We start from the raw sequence: 22,953 nt of genomic DNA, 5'->3' as shown, positions 1-22,953 counted from the left end.
GCTTGAAATTAAGAAAAAAAAAATCAATCAAAAATAAATATCTTCAATTTCTGAAGTTCAACAGCCCACATTCATGTAAAAACAAATCTAAAAAAAAAAGTGTTCTAAAGTTATTTCTGGTCAAATTAGAATTAAATTGTGTTCATTAAACACAGAAGCAGCTGTTAAGTTTCTTGCAATTATTAAGACAATTGTTATCATTCATAATTTCAAAGAAATCATTGCTGAGAGACATGAACAAGGAACTGCAGTGGCGGATCCAGGTATTTTCATAAGTGGGGGCCCACTGACTGACCTAAGAGGGGGCCCGCTCCAGTCACGCTTCAGTGATTCCCTATATAAGCAACCAAAATTTTTCCCAAAAAGGGGGGGCCCGGGCCCCCTGGGCCCTCCCACTAAATCCGCCTCTGAACTGCATGTAAAGATATTGGTAAAAATAACATGTTCAGGGAACATTGACATTTAATTTTAATATTAAACATGTCATGTCTAAAAATAGTAAAATAACCATAAATAACTCTACAAATTTCCAGTAATAAGTTATACAGTAAAAATAGGGAATGTGTCCATGTCCCAGCTTACATAAAATCTAATAAAGGAACATAAATCAAAAACAGTAAAAGTGACTATACCCAAATATGTTCCTAATTTGAATTTTGTGATACACAAGATGCTTAGTTCCACAAAACTAATAATTTCATATCATTTGGTTAAGGCAAAACTCAGTACCATATCAGAAACAAAGAATTCAGCAATTGTGTTTAAGTTTCAGTACATTTTGTTATGGCAAACTAAAGTTTGAAAACTGAAATGAAATATTCAAAAATATTTAAATTTGTAAAGGGGCATAACTCTAATAACCCAGAAACTGCAAAATTTTCATAAAATTACAAATTCAGACGCAGCAACCCAACAGCGGGTTGTCTGATATGTCTGAAAATTTCAGGGCAGATATAGATATCAACCTGAAAACCAATCAATTCCATTTCAGATTTTCTCAATAATTATATGCTTTAGTTTCAGAAGTATAAGCATAAGCCTGTAAAAACTGCATTTTACCCTTATGTTTAATTTTTAGCTATTCTGACGTCTTGGATGGCGGGAGGGATCATCGGAAACATTTTAAAAACTAATTACATAATTTGGCCCAGCAGTTTCAGAAAAGAAGATTTTTGAAAAAGTTAAGGACAATGGATGACAACCACAACCAACACAAAGAGATGAGAGAAGCTCACTTGGCCCTTCGGGGAAGGTGAGCTTTAAATGACACCACTAAAATTTAAACTCGATCTGTGTTTTGTGGTTATAAGCATTGTGTATAAGTTTCATAACATTTGCATGGTGGAGGCAAACTTAAGTTAGAGGATAGAAACCAACTAAGACGTACAGACGGACAATGGTAAAACTTAATGCCCCCTCTGCTACTTTGGGGTCATAAAAACATAAACAAAGGGGCCAAAATAATTTTTGACAATATTCTTTTACCTGAAATATATAGCAGAATTTGAAACACTATACCTCTGTCTGTAGGTGTAAGTGGTTTAATTTAAATGTTAGTAAAACTATTTTATTTGGAATAGACTGTAAACAAAAATGGTTTTTGGTTACAATATCTTACCAGTTAAACAGTTTAATTTGATAAAACAAATTGCAAGTGGGTCAGAATTTTAAATGAACTGCAATAAGTGGAGAGAAACTCTCAAGTCACAGTAATTTCAATTGATATTATGATTTTATGACATCTTAAATACACTTAAAATCAAGTCACAACAAGGATTTGTATGGTTAATCCTTGGTCACAGTAAAAAGTTTTAAAAATTACCTAAAACCACTTAAAAGTTCAGAAGATGATTTAAGAAAAAACACAGACTTGACTTATATTAAAGCTGACTATCAATTATTACTTCCTTTTTCAAAATAAAATACTTTTAATGTAGATCTATATTTAGATGTGTCTATAATCTTTGTACTGTCATTATTCTTGATTTGATACAGATAGAATGATATTATATTTTTACCACTAATTTTCCTTGAAAAAGGAAATAGGTGATATCCGTTGTATTCAGAATATAAGTCTTCAGTCTTCACTACCAATAGAAATTTAACATGGATCACTTTAGTTTATAGGTAAATATATCTATGAACATCCATATGAAAACATGAAAATGCAAACAATTAAAATATGATTTATAAATATTATACTAATAAATTGTTTATGTATTTTTTTTCATACTTATTCTATTTTATTAGAGAAAAGATGCAAAGTATGGTAATTTCACAAATCAAGTTTAAATTAACCATTTCCCTTTACCAGAATTAAACAATCTACAGTGTTTATTTGGGATGAACTCACTCTTATCACATACTTGAAATCAAATAACATTTTGTTCAGGGAGTTTATCAACTTGAATGAATTTTGGATTCACATTTTAATTATGGCTTTTTCTAAATCAATTATACGTGCACAGATGCCTAAACCTTGTGAACTTTGTGAGACAACACTAACGTTAAATGGTCATGTATTCAATGTAATAAGTATATGTGTGACCAGTGTAAAAGAATACATTTGAACACACCAACCTGCGCTCAACATGAAGTTATCGACATTAAATTGGTTCAAGCTCGAAAGGAGGATTTTCTTGCAGTGGCAACAGACAATATACCATGTAAAATACATGCAAGAAAAGTTTATTGTATGTTTTGTCAAACTTGTGATAAATTAGTTTGTCCAGAATGTATTTCCAGTACACATAGAAAACATGAACTTGAATCTATGGACAAGGTTTGTGAAGAAAAGTTGAAAAACATTACCACCTTTCATGCCAAAATATCGGAACAAATGGCAAATTGCAAAAGTGAAAAACAAAATCTTCAGCAGGTGAAAATAAAACGAAACTTTCATTATGAAGAAGTAATGAAAAAAAATAGATAAGACAGAAAAGGAAATTCAAGGTGAATTACATAAATTGCAGACGGACTAAGAAGTCAAGTGACCAATGAGAAGCAAACATTGAATGAATTAGTGTTAGAAAAAGATAAATAACTCAAAACATTGGAAAATAGACTGCAATCAAAATGTCATGAACTGAAAACAGTGATTGAATCAAAGCAGGGAGACATTATTGTTTCTACTGAATTAGAGATAGGTTGCAGTTTGGCATTAAAATTAGAAATATAATATCATAGGGAACATGTGTACTAAGTTTTAAGTTGATTGGTTTTCAAATTCAACAGAAAGGGGGGGGGGGGGACATTTCCTATTTACAGGTTGACAGGACATGCTGCTGGAATAGGTCACCTTTTCAAGCTTGAAAATATGTGAATAGGTCAGAGAAACAGAAATATACGAGTAGGGCAATAAAGTTCCCATAACTTCTTCGTTCGTCATCTTTCTTGGTGTTCCCAGATGTTTTTATCAACCAATTTTTCTCTTTTGGCACTTTGGTATTCCATTCTTACATTACTGATCATTAGACACCACAGGAAACCCAAACAATATGGGAAAAGGTTACATTTTTACCTACCAAATATATGAAAAGGTATACATATTTCAAATCTATATTATATGAAAAGGGTGGGGTAACAGAACCCAGCAGCACCCCAATCAATTGAGTATTGAAGTAGCCCCCCCCACCGTGTAACCTCAATTTTTCAAGTTACTTTAAAGAATAAACAAATAAAAAAAGAATAGTGCTTTGAAACACCTAAATCTACTATTACGACTGATATCTTTTGCAGCAGTGAAATGCAACAACTGTCAAGTTCAAGGGTTTATTTTTTTTCCAACCCTTTTTCCTATGAAACAGGAAGTGAGGTTGAGGTACTTTGAACAAGTTATCAAAGAGCACTTAGCATTCTTTCAGATTTCATATTAAATTTTAAATTGAATAGGTGTTAAAATTTGATGATATTAGATATAAACTTATTATCAAGTCACAGTAAAAATTTAAAAAATCACCTAAAATCACTTGAAAGTTCATAAATAGAGAACAGATTAACCACACAAAATGTATTTGTAAACTGTCATACTTCCTTACTCCAAATAAAATTCTTTTAAAGTTTATCAAGATGTGTTCTTTGCATTATCAGTTATTATTGATCTGATTATATGGTATCATTGGTATGTATACCTTTACAACTTGTATTTAACATTTACTTTACTTAAAATGATATTGGGGATATCAAAGTTTAAATATCCATTGTAAAACACAAGTCTACACTAGTCTATTTATATGGATCATTCCATTTTTTTCAAAAATAGGTGAAAGATTTCTTAAAATATACATATAAAACTTGAAAATGCAAACAATACAAATAAAATTTATTTTGTTTTACTAACAATAATTTTGCTTTTACTTATTTCATTTTATTGGAGACAAGAAGCATAGTATGGTAATTTCTCAAATCAACTTAAATTAACCATTTCCCTTTACTAGAATTAAATAATCTATGGTACAGTGTTTATGTGGGATGAACCCACTCTTAACAAATACTTGTAATCAAATGATATTTTGTACTGGGACTTTATTGACTTGCATGATTTTTGGATTCACATTTTAATTATGGCTTTTTCTAAATCAATCATACGTGCACAGATGCCTAAACCTTGTGAACTTTGTGAGACAAACACTAACGTTAAATGTTCATGTATTCAATGTAACAAGTATATGTGTGACCAGTGTAAAAGAATACATTTGAACACACCAACCTGTGCTCAACATGAAGTTATAGACATTAAATCAGTTCAAGCTCGAAAGGATGATTTTCTTGCAGTGGCAACAGACAATGTACCATGTAAAATACACACAAGAAAACTTTATTGTATGTTTTGTCAAACTTGTGATATACTAGTGTGCCCAGAATGTATTTCCAGTACCCATAGAAAACATGAACTTGAATCTATGGACAAGGTTTGTGAAGAAAAGTTGAAAAACATTACCACCTTTCGTGAAAATATATCTGAACAACTGGCAGATTGTAAAAGAGAAAAAGAAAATCTTCAGCAGATGAAATTGGCACGAAACTTACATTATGATGAAGTAATGAAAAAAATAGATGAAAGGGAAAAGGAAATTCAAGGGGAATTACATAAATATGCTGATGGACTAAGGAGTCAAGTAACCAATGAAAAGCTCACATTGAATGAATTAGTGATAACAAATGATAAACAACTCAAAACATTGGAAAATAGACTGCAATCAAAATGTCATGAACTGGAAACAGTGATTGAATCCAAGCAGGGAGAAGCTATTGTTTCTACTGAATTAGAGATAGATGGCAGTTTACCAGATGACTCAGACAAACCATTACCCAACAAACTCATAGATTTTCTTTCTGGAAAATTTGAAACATCAGTAATTGATAATATATTTGGAGTTCTCAAGTCTATCAATGCACCTGCAGAACAATTAAAACATGACTTTAAAGTGATGAAGTCTTATACAACAGACTTGGGTTCTTTTGATCAGTTGTGCATATTAAACCATCATGAAGCATGGGTTCGCAACACTGCAAATCAAATATTGTTAAAAATTTGTCTTGACAAGCAAATTAGTAACAATAAAATTAGTTTAACTGGTACTATGGTTTTTGATATGTCCAGAGTATCAAACAATCAAATTTTGCTTTCATCATTTAAAACAGGTGAGGTCAAAATTCTGACAGAATCAGGTGTAATTAAACCGTTGTTCTCCTTGGCACCATTACTAACACGTGGAATTTATATTACCAGAAACAATGATATCATAGTAGGCGTAAGAGATAGTAGTGACTCTTTTGATGGAACTAAATTCAACAGCAAGATTTTACTTCTTCAAATGGATGGAACTAAAAAAAACTGTATCGAATATGACAAACATGGAAAGAGGTTATTCACTATACCTGGAAGAATCACAACAAATGTTAACAATGACATGGTGGTTATTGATCATATATCTGGAAGTAGTTCAAGGGTGATGGTATTGGGTCAGGGAGGGGATCTAAAGTGGATATATCAGGGGAATACCAAGATCATTAAAACTGACAAAGTGTTTCGTGCAATGGGTTTAATGACAACAACTACTGGAAATATAATAGTGACTGATCCTAACTGTGATGCATTACACGTCTTATCAATGTCAGGAGAGCTTCTATCCTACAGGACAATGACAGAGCAAGGGGTTATATGTCCAATTTCTCTTGATATTGACAGCAATATGCAACTGTGGGTTGGATGTAATACAATTAAAGGAAAATCAGATGCTAAAATACACATCCTAAAAATGATTTAGGAACATCATTGCATTAGATTATTTGTAATATCATAAGTAAATAATTTGTGTTTCAAAAAATAAGAAGTAATGTATCTACTGATTCTGTATATTCTTAATAAAACTTGTGCTCATCGGTTTGTGCTTTTAATTCTTCAGTGTTTATGCTGACAGTATAAAAATACAGAGATGTGGTAAGATTGACAATTAGACAACTATATATCCACCTGAGATAAAATGTCTTGAATATAAGCAACTATAGGTCACTTTATGGCTTTCAAACTCCTTATCATATACTAAACTATAAAAGTTCCCAATTGTACAAAATGTAATACATTTCAAAGGAGAAAAATAACTGACTAATCTGTTATGACAAAATATGACACACAGCAACTAACCCCAACTTAAGAATTACAGGCTACTGACTTGGAACAGGCACTTCAAAATGTGGCAGGGGTAAAAATATTCATCTTCCCTAACCCAGGACAGTGGTATACAAAGAACAAATTGAAATATGCAGCTGTGCTGAGAGCTCATGATATCCCCTTATTGTAAATATTGAAATTGTTGCATGAATAAATAAACAATATATCATATGTATATTGTCAGAAATTATAACATTTATTTGTACAAGCTTAAGAAACAGGACGAAAATTGAGGCTTGACAAACTTTTCTCCTGTTCCATAGCAAGTACAACTACATTTTGAATTTCCAACAATGTACATATATTGTTTTCATCCTGTAATTTACACCTGAACCATGAGTATTAGTTGTTTTGATCCAAATCATTGCCAGTAAATTTTCAAAGAAATGAACATAGTTGGAATATGGATAGCAAAGAGAATTCCAAAATGTATTTATACTGCACTTGTTCTATTTGAGCAGTCAAAATGCATAGATTGTATATTTCTATGTCATATACAGTCACTGACCCGATATCAGTTTTCCTCATGAATATTTAAATAGAAAATTCTGAAACAATATTTAATTATTCATACGACCTCTTCAACCTGTTTTTGTTTCCAATGCATACAACGATTCCGGGTTTCGACTCAACCTTGTTTCTTTTGCAATTATTGGAAAAACATATATCATTTAATAATATTTTTTGTTTGCAACCTATAAATCATTATGTTTCATGCTTATAGTTAATATTTAAGTCCATACTCAAACGATTTCATTCACCATCGAGTGTGAGTTCCAACAAGTAAATATGTACATTTCATTGTGTTGTATATTTCTCCGCGAGCATGATATGAGGCCTTTTTAAAGGGGATTTTCCCTAATATTTTAAATCAAATAAATAACCTTAACGCATTAAACAACAAATGAAAATGTTGTTTTAGATTGCAGTATAAAGAAAATATTAGTGCATTGACTTGACATATCAAAGATATAAGGATTCAGCCCGAAACAGGGAAATAGCTCGACCCAGCCTTGCATTTCTTCGTTTCTAAGCCTCATCCTTATATCGTTGATATGTCAAGTCAATGCACTATTATTGTCTATATATATCCATATTAGTGCTTGTTCTACATGGAAGCAGTTAACAGGAGACTTTATTTGTACATGTTTTATGAGAATTGCCAAACCCAGTGGGAAATACTGGGAAAACCTGGGTTTTACCGGGTAACACTGGATAATGTCAAATACTGGTCTGAATCTTTAAGAGAAGTCAGTGCTCAATTAAAAATAAAATACATATGAAAAAGCATAGTTCCAATGTAATTCCCACGTTGCACATATTTTATCTGTCCAAAAAAATTAACTACAAATATTTCATTTTTTTAAAACTTATTATAATTATCTTACGTGATGTGACCTTTGATATGAATTTGATAAAAATTTAACAAACATCATACATGTGAGAGCCCTTGCAAATTTCTATAAAACAATTTTTTTACAATCATTGATCAGCGCTGATTTTCAAAATTGCATGTGACATTGTTGATATAAACCTACCATACAAGTTTCATAAAAATCCAGCAAGAATTGTATCTATGAGAGGCCTAACGATGCAATTTTCCATTTAATTAATGTTTCCAAGCAGCATAACTCTATCAAAAATAGGTCATCAGCACTGATTTTTGAATTTGTCGAAGACATTGCTGATAAACACCTTTCATATAAGCAAAACTTGTACACATGTGAGCCCTATAAATGCAATTTTCCATATAGTTAATATTTCTAGGAGCCATAACTCTGACGAATATGTGCATTCATTGGAGTAATGGTAGCCTTTTCCTCATTGCCCTGCCCAAATTGTAAACTTAGATAGGCATGATGGCTCATTTTGTAATACATTTTTTTTACAATTAAGCACACGCCCAAATGCCTTTTGTTTGCAGCTTCATGAGGTAAAGTACCAATTTTTAACACAACAACAACAACAAATTTCATTTGTCAATCAAAATGCCCTGAGTAGCAGAATGATTTCAGTTTAAATCAAAGTTTACAATAATTGTCATGATGGGTTTTTAATTATTGAAAAATTACAATACACTAATACTATATAGTCAAAGGGAGACAACAAACAGTGATACTATTATTTTTAAACAATTAAAAAAAAAAAGTCCTAAACTCACTTGCTGGCTGTTCAACCTGTCTGGTAGTTTCACAGGATCTGTAACCATAGTAACATCTTCTGGCATACATAAACATGGAAATGCAAACCAATAATAATAAATATACTTCTTCAGATCCTGAAAAAGAAACAAAACTACAAGAAGCTGCAAATTTTTAATTTTAACTGATTTAAACTGCATCAATAGCAAAGAAAACATGATTTAAAATAAACAGGAATCAGTATACATGTAGCTCTTATCAGATAGCAGTGCTTGTCTTGCTATCAAAATTTAAAAAAAATGATTTGAAAGATCCTCAATCCTTATCCTTATTTAATGAGAATAGCTACTTCGCAAGAACAATTTGGTACTCTATGACCAATAATATTACGATAAGGAAATGTTTTATGATTACAAATGAGACAACTTACATGTATCACCAACCACCACTAATAATAGAAAATAAGAAGACAAGAACAGAGCTACTAGTATCAGATAAATCTGTTTTTCTAATTGGCTGAGTAGATTCCATTTTATAAGATATCGTCGACATATTTGCTTATATATCTTTTTAGCTTTTAACTTTATGAATCTCAAATATACTTACTGCAAATGCTAATAACAGATATCTGGATAAAAGTGATGGATCTTTCTCTATTTTCTTGCTCACAATATCTTCCCAGACCTACAAGTAAATTTCATCTTAACTGTAAAATACGACTATGCTTGAAATATATTCTAAAGATTAATTGATTGATTGCCTAACTTTCATCAGTAATTATTACATGTAAATTTAAACTATTTTTTAAAAATGTGATATAAAGATATATGACTTTGCAGTTTGTACTAAACCAAATACATTCAAATCTAAACGGACAAGTATTAATCCTTATATTGGTCACAAGTTTTATTGGAGAAGCAATAAATAACAAGTCTAAAGTCTATGAGTTGAACTGACATTGAACTGAACCTACAATCTCCTCCACAAAAAGCCACAGGTGCTTGAGGACAGAATCCTGTATGAGCCCCATATAGTCCCTCCCCCTTATTATCATAAATCTCAGATTTTTCGATATATATCATTATTTGTACCGCTCTATAGTCGAGATTCACATTGATAGTAAACATGCATATTTAGAGTAAATTATGGTATATTAGTATATATATGGTATAAATAAATTATATATATCGAAAAAATCTGAGATTTATGATAATAAGGGGGAGGGACTATATGGGGCTCATACAGGATCCTGTCCTCAAGCACCTGTGCAAAAAGCCAGCACAAAAATATTGTTTTGTAGCATTAAAATCTATTATATCGTATTTTATAATACATTTTGTACTAGATGCTGTTATGGTACGTAACAAAATATTATCCTCTTTTATTGATTATTTTATTAGTTCCTTTGGTCATATATATTCTGTTTCTGTTTAAGACGAGCATTAGTTTCTAGTGTATGGAACTTGTTGCTATTTTTTTGGTGTAAAAACCAGAACGATTTAGGTGACTAGAGTTAAAAGTATGGAATTAAGTGCAATGCTAAAAATAACAAAAGCAATTGCCATAACATATTATGGTATTTTTAAAAGTGAACTACTATATATCTGAACTAAAAGTAAACAGGAAAAAAACTTAACCAACCTTTTTTCCAACATTTTCTAGTAATTCTTTGTGATCACATTCTTTGAATTTGTCTATTGTGTTCATATTATGGAGGACACCATGTGATCTGAAACATCTTGATGGAACTTGTGGTACCCTTTAGAATATAAGAGAAAGTTTCATCTTGGAGAAACTAGGTGCTCTAAAAATCATCATTAAAGGACAATCACTTATATTTGAAGTGAACTTAAAGTGCCACTTACAGCTTCTCTATATCTCAGGGTTCGATCGATCTCATTAAGGATTTTTGAAGGCAAGTACCAGTGGCGGATCCAGGAATTTTCATAAGTGGGGGCCCACTGACTGACCTAAGAGGGGGCCACTTCAGTCACGCTTCAGTGATTCCCTATATAATTAACCAAATTTTTTCCCAAAAAGGGGGGGCCCGCCCCCCCCCTAAATCCGCCTCTGAGTACAGAGACTCATCTTTTTTGGCCATGTGAGTCTTACAGTAAGAAGAAGACATTTTATTGCTAGTTATAAATTATCATTTTAGCCTCCATGACATATCATGTTTATAGATAAAGGAAATGACATTAAATTCAGATTATTTTTAAACTTTCGCAATGAAATGATGTTTGTGTTCAGTTTATTCAAAATATTTCAATCTTGATGCATCTTTCGACTCAAACATATTTTCATGCGTCCAGAGGTGAAGACTCATATTCTTGTCTTAGTTAGAACCTGACTATCATAAATTCAATGCAAACTACATGTATGATTATAAAAAAATGTTTAACTGTAAGCAGTGAGATGCTATGTTATGAAAAACACACCTCAGTGAGATTTTGTGTTATGAAAAATGTAACATTTAATTTCATAAGATCTAGCATAAAATAAAACTTCATACCAAATATCAAATGAATCTTCATTTATTGTTCCTCTTAAATTGACATATATGTAAACACTAATTCTGTGATTGCAGCATATTTATTTTTTATTACTGAACAGCATAGAATTGTAACAATTCAATTCATCCTAAAAGCTCCAACCATTTTGATTCAGATATTTCTTTAGATTTTAACAATGAAATTACATGAAATATAGAGGACAGATAATAAGTGATACAGTAAGAGAAGGCTCAGTTGTATATGACAATAGATTCAAATGTACATGGTAGCTTACTTATCAAATGCTGAATATTCTACATTTAATCTGCATGGCAAACCAGCTGGATCACCTGAAAAATAGTGAACACAGCTTACAATTAATATCTTTACATCTTATAACATAATGTTCAGTTTTCATTGCTTCTGCATTTGAATATACATGTATGTCTGTTTGTTTGGTAGTGTATAGTATTACATTCAGCAATCTTGACTATACGATGTTTGGCAGCCAGTTTTTATTAGTAGAGGCCTAGAAAGTTGGAATACATGGAAACATCAACCTTGTATAGGATAACTGGTCATCCTTATCAGTTAAGATCTGAGTCAAAATTCCTCACCAGAGGAAGGATTTTAACTCACTACTCAGGCCCGTAGCCAGGAATTTCCAGGGGGGAGGGGGGGGTATTTTGACCTACAAACTTGACTTTAACAGTCACAAATTCAAACAGAACGGTGACTTTAACAGTGCTTATTTGTTTTCAAGGGGGGTGTCCGAACTTCCCTGGCTATGGGTATGCTACCTCAGTGATGACGGCGACAAGCTACTTATTTTAGATGAAAACATACATGACATTGTAAAAAACATTAAATTTATATTTCCAGCTTCTTGAGATTTGAGGTGACTGGGATAATTTGTTATGCATATTCTTTAAATATTAAAAGTTCTCAGTGCTATTGATTTTAACATGTTGAGACCATTGTATACTTATTGACTGGGTATAAGTGGAATAGTAAGTCACTTAGTGTATTGTTCCCATGAGCAACTATTGTCCTGAGTTGTAGCCAAGGACAATAGTTGTATCTTAGAGACAATAAACTTACTATTCTGCGAATATCCAGTCAGTAAGTGTTTTATTATATCAAAAAAGACAACAGACAATAAATGGCTGTGATAAATCAACTATCATAATATTAAAAAGAATAAACCAAAACATGTTTACTTCATAGATATGTTCAAATGCTACGGCTACACTGGGGTCAACCCTATACTAGATAATAATTAAAAAGATTACAGCTTGAATAAAAAAGAAATGAATGTTCGTAGACGATTCAGATGAATTTAACTTTATTTTGAAAATGAGTATCACAAACACTACTTCGCGGATCTGTCATGCGCTGACATGCTGAAGAGAAAAATCAAGAGAATTAATAGGTAAAACATGACGTCGTTACTCCCACATTATTTTCAAAATCCTCCAATCACGTAGCTGCATTTAAAATTCCGGGAAATATAATGATGCTTGCGGTCAAATAGTTTCACCCCGGTCTTATAGTTCGAAATTTTTTACCAGTCCAAGACAACAGACAAGAAATGGCTGTGATAGATCAGCTATCATAATAGAAAAAGCAGAAACCCAACCATATAAACGTTTACTTCATGAATATTCTGAAATGCTAAGGCTACATTTTGTACTGACAATAAACCTATATACAATAGGTAAAATGCGACGTCGTTACTCCCTTGTTATTTAAAAATCCTCCAATCCTGTAGTTGCATTGAAATTTCCGTGAAATATGATGATGCTTGCAGTTGAATGGTTTCACCCAGTTTTGACCGGTCCCATAGTTCAAAGCTTGTAATTTGAAAAATAGTGAAAAAATTGTGTACTCTTCTTCTTCCGGTAAGCGGCCACCGTCAACTGATTGACTATTCTGCCACATCTAGGAGTGAGCGCATACATAATTTTGAAATTTAATAAAACAAAAAGAATGGGTGCAATTTAATATATATACAGGTGCAATTAAAAACATGTCATTTAAATCTAATGACGAAGTTGAGTCTTGAAAGATTCAGGACTCTGGACGAAGACAGTAGAGTTGGGTAAGGTGTTCCACTCTCTGATCGTTCTTGGATAGAACGACTCCTTCCGTACCGTTGTTTTACATGATGGTATTCTTAGTGCCTTTTCGTTGTTATTTCTGGAAGGGCGTTCATTCAATATAAGCTTACTGGATGTATCGACTTTGACAAAGTTGTTTTGAAGCTTATACATCATTATTAAGCGGCTATGTTTCCTTCGTTCTTGTAAGGTGGGCCATTCAAGAGGATCAAGCATACTACTAACAGATTAGGTGTTGTGATATATGTTAGTAACATACCTTGCTGCCTGTCTTTGCACCATGTCCAATCTGTGGATGTCGTTTTGTTGGTATGGGTCCCATACTGCACTAGCATATTCTAAAGTAGGCCTGACAAGGAACATATATGCTTTTTCTTTAATTTACTTGTTTGCGATGTTAACATTCCTTTTTAAGAAGCTAATGGTGTTGTTAGCTTTGGAGCAGATGGAGCTTATATGTTTCCCCCATTTAAGGTCTGATGAAATAGTGCATCCCAGGTATTTAGCTGATGTTACATGTTCGAGGTTATGGCCATGAAGTGTGTAATTTGTTGGAGTTTGCTTCTTGGAGATGGTGAGTACATTACATTTGTCTGGATGGAACTTCATAAGCCATGTTGTTTCCCATACAGCCAGTTGGTCAAGGTCCTTTTGTAAGTTTGCGGCATCTGCATTGGATGAGATTGTGAGATAAGCAATAGTGTCACCAGCAAACAGTCATACAGTTGATTGGATCCCCTGGGGCATGTCGTTTATATAAAACAAAAATAGGCTAGGTCCCAGGACGGATCCTTGTGGTACAACATACTCTACAGGTATGGAGGTAGATGTTTCACCCTCTACAACTACTGACTGTATTCTATCACTGAGGAAGTTGTCTATCCACTGATTTGTTTTACCGGTTATCCCATAATGCTTCAGTTTGTGAATGAGAAGGCTATGACTAACCTTATCAAATGCCTTGGAGAAGTCCATTATGAGACAATCTGTTTGTTTCCCCAGATCTAAGTTTCTAGTTACATCATCGATAAATTCAATCAATTGTGATTCGCATGATAATCCCCTTTGGAACCCATGTTGAAGTGGATACATGATGTTGTGTGTATCTGCATGAGACATGATGTGGCTAGTAACTAAGTTACTATGTGCTCCATTAGTTTACATGCAATGCAAGTGAGAGAGACTGGCCTATAATTTATTGGATCGTATTTCTTCCCTTTCTTGTACACTGGGCAGACGTTTGCAGATTTCCAAATACTAAGTACTTCGCTTGTCTGATATGAGCAGCAGAATATTATTGTCAGGATTGGTGCTATCTGTTCTGCAAGTTCCTTTAAGACTCTTGGTGTTATATTGTCTGGCCCGGCTGCCTTATTTGGGTTAAGGTTATTAAGAAGTTTGTACACACCATTTTCTGTTATATTGATGTCTAAGATTTGTTCCAACTTTCCAGGCATGTTACACTGTTCTTTGAATTCTTTTTCAGTTATGGTGGTTTTGTCTGAAAAGGCTTTCTGGAATTGGCCATTGAGTATGTCTGCTTTATCTGTTGGCTCTGAATGTAAAGTTCCATTTATTGCAAAACCTTTCATAGTTTTCCATAGATTTACCTGCAAGTTACTTGCCCGTTTAAACTTTTGTAAGTTCTATTGTCCTATTGAACAAATACAACAGGTAAAGTTCTCTGTATAGTTTATTTGATGGGACCTTTAAATTTCTTGCAAGAGAAATCTATCACTCAATTTTCGGCTCTCCCTTGACACCATTCGCGAGTATGGTCTTAAGGAAACGATGATAGTCCGTCGGAAGGGAACGATAAATGGCTGACCCCTGTTAAGAGAGAGTCATATCTCTTGCACGTTAAAGACACCCTTGTAGATTTCGAAAAAGAGTAGGCTTATGCCGCTACAAGGCTGCACTCGCACCCGCAAAGTGGAAAAGGATTTATATAACTTGCAAGACTTGTTTCCCAATCCACTAAAAAAATAAAAAATAAATATGTTTAGACTAAATCTATCACTCATTGGTTAATTTACCTGAGTAAAAAAAAATCTTCCAAATAAATGAAAATACACTTGTAATTGTTCAATATACCCTGGTTGTTGTTTTTTATTCTTCATTCAAAACTGAGTTTTTTTTTATATTCATGAAAGTATGTCAATAGTGTATTTATTAGGACAGAAATCAATGTTACAGTAATAGATGCCCAAGGTGTATGAATGTGTGTTTTTTGTTTATTTTTTCAAATTCTGTAAACCAACTTATCTTCACAAATAGTTATTCATCTTGACTTATTCCTTTTACGTTGTTTTCTTAGCTATGTCTTTGATTAGATTAATAATTTTCTTGCTCTTATAATAATAAGACACAACACCACAAAATTGCTTGCAAAAATTAGTTGGTTTTCATGTTTGCATCTTTTTTTCTATCTGTCATGTCTGTATTTCTTTCAGCTGGATTGCAATAAATAAATAGGGGTAAACGCAGTGTAAAATTAAGAATCATTTATTAATAAGTGATTCCGAATCTTCAAACACTTTATGGAAGTTTTGCCATTGTAATAATGGATTTTACATTTCTATGAAGTTATTCATACCTGCCAACTTTTGAAAATGGCCATGGGGGTTTTTGTGCGCGGCACCATTTTTTAGGGTAGAATTTTTTGCGCCATTTTTTCGTGTGATGATTTCGCTCCTTAGAAAAGGCTGACATGTTTCTTTTTTAGGGGGTGACAGTTGAAGATACTGTAAAAACCATCTTTTTTTAATTGTTTGATTGTTGTATTCTTTTTGTTGAGATAAACACCAGTAAGATGACTTTAAGTTTGTCTAATACATTGTCAAGAAATAAAAAAAAAGTAATAGTTTAATAATTTAATAACAAAAAAACAACAATATATTATATAGATCAAGTTATAATGTCAAACAGTCAAACACAAAAGCTACAATGTAATGATTATTAAAGGTTCATGCACACATACAGCACTAGTTAAAAGTGTTCAAGAGTTTATAAAGTTCATACAGTTAAAAATGTTCAAAGCAACTATTTTATAATTAAGCACTACAGTTCAATATCACATGTATTTTTTAAGCACAGTCTTTGTTGTAAGATGAGCAGGCCTGCTTAGCTGTCTTGAGCTGTTCCTTTGTTGGCTGGAATGAATAGCACTTACTGTTTGTGTTCAGCTTTACAGTCAGAAGGGCACATAATGTGGAATTGTCTAATGATGATCTGGTATCAGTGTGAATCTTCTTAAGCATGGAAAATGTACGTTCACAATCAGCATTTGAATTTGGAATTGTGCACACTGCTGATACAATCTTGGATAGGAGAGGAAACCTTGGTGTTCCAGTAATTCTGTTGGTCATCTGGGACACCTGTCCCCAGTACTGGTCTACTCTGGTTGAATCTGGTGTATAGGTTGGCAGTTCTGATGATGGTGTGACCTGATAGGCTGTAAACTCTTCTTCTAGTTGTTGAAGTAGGTGCTCAGGAACAACTGATGGGAACCTTCTAGCTACAACTGTTACAGATGATGAAGGGAGGTCACCTCTGGTTGATGGGTTTAGAAAGGCTAAGCCACAAACAACTGGGTCCTTGAAAGGGAACTTTGCCAACATCTTGGCCACAACTACATTGTAGAAGCTTCTGACAGACCTAATAACAAAAAGATAATAATTAGTTTTTTATACAAATTTATTTTAAATAAAATGTACAAGTGATTTTCTCATTGTTGAAGGATGTACTGTGTTGAATGGTCTCTTGTTGAGAGTTGTCTCATTGGCAATTAAGCACTTATTGTTTTTTTTATCATACTTTATTTGAAATAAAATTAGCTATTAATTTTCTCATTGTTGTAGGATGGAACTGTTATCTAGATAATTTCTGTGTTATATGGTTTTTGTTGAATGTTTTCTCATTGGCAATCATACCACATATTCTTATATTTACAATGTTTCAAATATCATTAACTTACTTGAAGAATTTGGCAAGGACTGATGGGCTAATGTCATCTGTGTGGTCTGCCATGTAGGTACGGGTATAGAGGCCAACTGCTAGGATGTTGTCTTGAAGTTGGTTGGCTGTGTCACTATAGGGTACTGTTGTCAAGTCTTGGTGTGACTGGATGACTCTGGCTTTTACAAACTTGCCAAGGAAAGTACGTAGGAGGACTGTCATCTCCTGGCTCAAGAAACCAATACGTGACTCATCAGCCTAAAAAAGTTAACAAGATTATTAATACTGAAAGCAATCAACATGAAAATGCATATATATAACTGACTTTAAAAAAGAGAATAAATCTATCATAAAAGTCTTTTTTAATATTCTGATAAAAAATATGTCTAATTGGCAATCATATCACATCTCCATCTCCTTTTTTTAATAAATGTTTTATGTACATGAACCTAATTATATTCTATTAAAATGTTATATAAAAAAAGTAACTTACTTGAAACATGGTGTTAAAGTGGTTCAGTGGTTCCAGTATGAAGCTTAGGAAGTGGTAGTACAGGTGCATCTCATGGTCACTGAGGTAGTTGGCACAACGCTTTATACGGCCTGGCTTCTCCACCTCGTCATGTGAGTTAAAGTAGGAAGTAAGGGCTGACCAGTGGTGTAGAAGACGCCCAACACACTTTTCTAAACTAAGCCATCTGGTGCTGCTGTGCTTGATGATCTTGCTAGGTTCTGTGTCTGTAAATTCCAAAAACTCTTTATACTTTTCTTTTCTGTTGGAACTGAAATAATAATACTTATTATAATCATATTGTAAATTAAAAACATTTCAGGAAAAAATATGACAGTCTCCATATCAAATATATAACATGTATAATGTTGATCCTATAGATATCATTTTTGTTGGATTGCTGTTTCATAGATATATGAATTATAATTTTTTATAATTAACAAATGTTGGTCCTATAGATATCATTTTTTGTTGGATTGCTGTCTTATTGATATATACCCTTTTTTTATAAACAATGTTATCTTAATGTTATAATACCTGTGAAAGAAGTGGAAGTAAACTTCCACTAGGAGGTCTTCTACTGGCAGAGCAAGGGCCTTCACACCAGCAACAGTACAAAGGTTGGCAAGATGACACACACATCCAAAGTCAAACACAGCTGGACACTTCTCTTTGATGCGGGTTACTACTGAGTTGTGTCTACCAGTCATGACACTACAGTTGTCAGACACAAAAGAAACCAAGTTCTCCCAGGGTATATTGTTGTCACTGAAAAAAAAGAAGAGATATTATATTTTTTTAAACTACAATGACAGTTAACATAAACTTGTTATAAACAAAATACAATTTTAGATTTCTATGTCCTTTGGTCTCTGGTACTGAATTGTCTCATTGGCAATTATGCCACATCTTCTCATCTTTATTTTTTTTTTTGATAATATTCATGAATGTTGAAGTTAAAAATTAAGGTCAATTGTTAAAAAAAAAACACTTACACAAATACTTCCTGAAGATGGTCAAAGATGTTAGATGCTTTTCCTATGTTACATATTGGCATGGCAAGGAACTTGGTTGTTGCTTAGTCAGTGAAGTAGCAAACTAGAATGGCAAGAGACTTGTCACAGTTACGGTCGTTGCTCTCATCAATGGCCATGGAAAATGGTTTGGTCTGCAGGTCTCTGACAACCTCTTGATGAAGAGTAGGTGCAAGCGACTTCTTGATGATCTGAGTAGTCTTTGTACGGCTGCATGCAAACTTTAAGGCTATCTTGCTATCTGTAAACATGGCTTTACACACCTTTGTGAAGCAATCTGCTAGTAGAAAGGAGATGTTGTGCTGTGCTATGAAGTTGGACCATATCACCTCAGCTTTGATAGTACCTGAAAAATTAAAACATAATTAAAATATAATCTCTATCATTTGATGAATACAAGCCTCTTAATTTACCTAATAAACATCACTAGTTATCAATCAAGTCATTAATAAAGGTGTTAAGTATTTTACTTTTATGACTTAATCAGATAAACTAAGAAAACAATTTGATAACATATTTAATTTAATTATCAATAATCATGCAATTAATTAAGAAATAGTTCAAAATCTAAAGAGGTTTAACTTACATGAATAACAGTTAAATTAATTGAATATTTACTCAATTTCAATAATTAATTTTAATTTAAAAAAAAAATAAAATCTAAGTATTAAACATGTATTACAGTATAAATAATTATCACAAACAAAATTCTTAATCATTATATTATACCAAATATTTAATAAATTATTTCAATTGAATCCAGACCAAATGACAATTTACTTGTAATGCAAAAATAAAACATAATTTGTCTCATTGGCAATCATACCACATCTTCTTTTTTATATTGAGGGGAGAGAAAACTAAAAACACTTCATTTGTTTCTTTTTAGCCTCTATAAAAAAAGTTCATGGTCTTAATATATTTTTAATTTCTTACCTTCATCTTGTGGTCCAACGAAAAAGTGTGTGACAGGCTTGGTGATGTTCTGTGCATTGAAGGACTTCTGGTGAATTGCAGTACCAGCATGTTTGGAGACATCGTTAAGGCCACCGTGGTCAACTTTGAAGTCTCTGTTGCAAACTTTACAAAAGGCATGTGACAATCCTAACGTTGATTTGGACAACCAGCCCCTGTACTTGACATCATTCTCCCACTTCTCTAAGTATTTGCTCGAAGCAACAACTTATTGTGTACAGATTGATAATTTAGTCTTAGATGCATGATTATTTTTATTAGTTGTTAGAGCCTTTGAACTGGCTGTCAGTTAACTGCAAGTACTCTCAGATCTGTTCTTAGTGTCTTCTTGTGGTGTGGGTGTACAAGTACCAGGCCACTTTTCAACTGATTTTAATAGTTTGTTCTTATGTTGTACTGTTATACCACTATCACAGGTTAGGGGATCCTGCTAACATGTTTAACCCCACCACATTATCTATGTATGTGTCTGTCCTAAGTAAGGAGCCTGTAATTCAGTGGTTGTTGTTTTATTATGTGTTACATTTTTGTTCTTGGTTCATTTTTTTATATAAATGAGGCCAGTTGTTTTATCGTTTGAATTAATTTACATTGTCATATCGAGGTCTTTTTTAGCAGACTATGCAATATGGGCTTTACTCATTGTTGAAGACTGTATGGTTACTTATAATGGTTAATTTCTGTGTCATTTTGGTCTCTTATGGTGGGTTGCCTCATTGGCAATCACACCACATCTTCTTTTTTTATATTATTAATAGTGGAAGCAGTTTAGCAATAATTCAGCAGAGTAATGTGGGGTTTTTCCCTAGTTTTGTTGCATTGGATATTGTCATATGCTTACTTTTACCTCTTATTTATAGTTAAATCAAAGAAAATATATGAATATAAAACCAATATAGCAAACAAATTTATTAACTTTATAATAACTTTTTATTTGTCACTTAGAGTGTTGAATGCATGTCACTTAGCAAAGTCTACTGCGATATATATCAAACTTTTTACTTTATCACTTAAACTTCCTTAATATTTTCCACTGAAATTTTCATCAGAATCACTGAAGTGTTTCAAGTTACTAAAATCCACAGGTATTTATGAATTATTTAAGTATATCCACAAAGTGCAAATTAGCATTATATAATTCTTACAAACTAATGAATATGTCTTCGTTTGTTGACAGCTATTAAGCACTATTTTCACAAAATGACTTAGAGTTATCTCCACTTAGAATTATCACGAAAATTTTTACATCAAACTTCTGTTGAATTAAAGTCAAACTTTGTATAAAACAAATAAAAGTTACATAGGTGGTGATCCTTTAGGTAGTGGTGGATTGGTTGGTGGTGGTGAAGTTGGCATTGGAGGTTGTTGTTGAGGCTGTAGAGGCTGTTGGGGATACTGATATTGATAATAAGGATTGTAGTAGCCCATTTGAGGATATCCGTATGGCATAAATGGTGACATATAATTTGGTTGATACAAACTAGATTGTGCAGACATTGCTTGATCAGATGAAACTGGACGGGTTATGGTACAAGTGGTAACTGGAATTTCTATATCAGTTGTTTTTTTCTTAGGACTTTCACATCTGGATTTAGCAGATGCATGTGTGGCATTACTGTTATCATCAAAAATGTTATATGACGACCTTCTTTTGAGTGTGCTGACAATTCCAAGTGCTTTAGGAAGTTCCACATTATCCTCTTTTGGGTCATGTTGTGGGATTTTACAGTTGTAAAATTCTTTGTGTGTTATTAAATCTCTCATCAATAAGTTTGTGCACAGGGAATACTTCATTGGATTGATGGCTTTCAACCTAAGTTTCATTAGGTGCATAAACGATGACTGAGACCTCTCTGCAAATATATCCATTTGCTCTTTTTCATTTTTGACCTCTGTTATGTCACGATTTAATTCTTTGATTTCTTTTTCCATCTCTTTTTTCATTCTGCTGACCTCTGGTTTGTGTTTGTCTCTTCTTCCACAATACTCCCATGAGGTAAATGATTCCTTCATACAATGGGATCTGTCCTTATTTCCATCTGACTTATGGCCGCGAACATGACAAATTGAACAGGTCTGGGTTTTATAAGGCCCTTCAGGCTCAGGTAAGGGGATGAATTTTTCAATTTCTTTCTGAGCTGCAACAGCTTTCCCCAACTTGTCATTTAAATCTTTCAGTTTATCGACCTGTTTTCCTTGAATCTTTGATAGACTTCCTTTCTCCTCTGCATGGTTCTTTGTAATTATCATAGGGTTTTGTGCTGGTAGCAGTTTTCAAATTTTTAACTGCAGCTTCAATCTTTCTCCTATGACCTAGGGGCATACTATCATGTGGGAACATGGTTAACAGGTCTTCTTTGGTCTCCATTGTGCAGATAGTTTCAACATCTGTAAATCCATGATCATTAAATGTGGCAGAGTACTTCTTATAATCAGGACCAAGTTGTAAGAAAAAGTCTTCAGACGTCATTTCGAAACTCATTATTGCCAAAAATGGCTCTTAAATTTCCAAGAGAACAAATTTACTAATGCCAATATTTTGTTTAGACTTGGTATATTAAAAATAAACTGGAAGAATCAAATGTAAGATGGGGGTGTTTTCATAGCATGTGTATGTATAGATTCTTATGAAAGTAAATGATTTTTACCTACATTTGTATCTTCACCTGTAAAATGGAACAAACTTTAGAACAGGTTGACAATACCATCATCTTCTTCTACTAAACACAAACAGTTAAAATTCGTGCTACTTGCTCTCTTCTAGTTTGGTTTGGAAGTGTGTCCATAATTTGTTTACTCCTGCCTTTTGCTCATTCATTAGGGTGATATCTTGGTGTAATTTATTAAGATCTAGTTTCATATTCTCCCAATTTGCTTTTCTATATAACGGTATAATCCTTGGTTTTTGAAAAGATTTCCTGGGGTTGAGATTAACTTCTGTGAAGACGATTTCATGGTCGGAAAGCCCAGGTAGGGTTTCAACTCTCATGAAGCTTTCTGGATGATTTGTTACGACAAGATCAAAAGTATTGAGTCCTCTGGTTGGTTTC

General features: G+C 33.0%; 2 protein-coding genes across 2 annotated transcripts in view; both read right to left on the bottom strand.

The window, feature by feature from the left end:
- Positions 1-22,953, bottom strand: part of LOC134718190 (ubiquitin-like modifier-activating enzyme ATG7) — a 63,608-nt gene that overhangs the window by 40,057 nt on the left and 598 nt on the right. The window contains exons 2-5 of the mRNA XM_063580686.1: positions 11,602-11,656; positions 10,456-10,573; positions 9,421-9,498; positions 8,835-8,951 (exon numbers count right to left, since the gene is read on the bottom strand). Coding sequence (XP_063436756.1) covers positions 8,835-8,951; positions 9,421-9,498; positions 10,456-10,573; positions 11,602-11,656 — 368 coding nt within the window. The remainder of the gene's footprint in view (positions 1-8,834; positions 8,952-9,420; positions 9,499-10,455; positions 10,574-11,601; positions 11,657-22,953) is intronic.
- On the bottom strand, positions 16,379-20,047 carry LOC134718215 (uncharacterized). Its single transcript, XM_063580712.1, has 6 exons — positions 19,865-20,047; positions 18,890-19,274; positions 18,432-18,662; positions 17,877-18,165; positions 17,403-17,641; positions 16,379-17,083 (listed from the first exon to the last, which is right to left on the bottom strand). Exons 2-6 carry the CDS (start codon positions 18,949-18,951, stop codon positions 16,513-16,515), a joined length of 1,392 nt encoding a protein of 463 aa, XP_063436782.1. The 5' UTR covers positions 18,952-19,274; positions 19,865-20,047; the 3' UTR covers positions 16,379-16,512.

This window comes from Mytilus trossulus, chromosome 1 (assembly GCF_036588685.1).
Source record: "Mytilus trossulus isolate FHL-02 chromosome 1, PNRI_Mtr1.1.1.hap1, whole genome shotgun sequence".
In the NCBI taxonomy this organism is placed as follows: domain Eukaryota; kingdom Metazoa; phylum Mollusca; class Bivalvia; order Mytilida; family Mytilidae; genus Mytilus; species Mytilus trossulus.
This window is presented reverse-complemented; position numbering and strand designations above follow the sequence as displayed.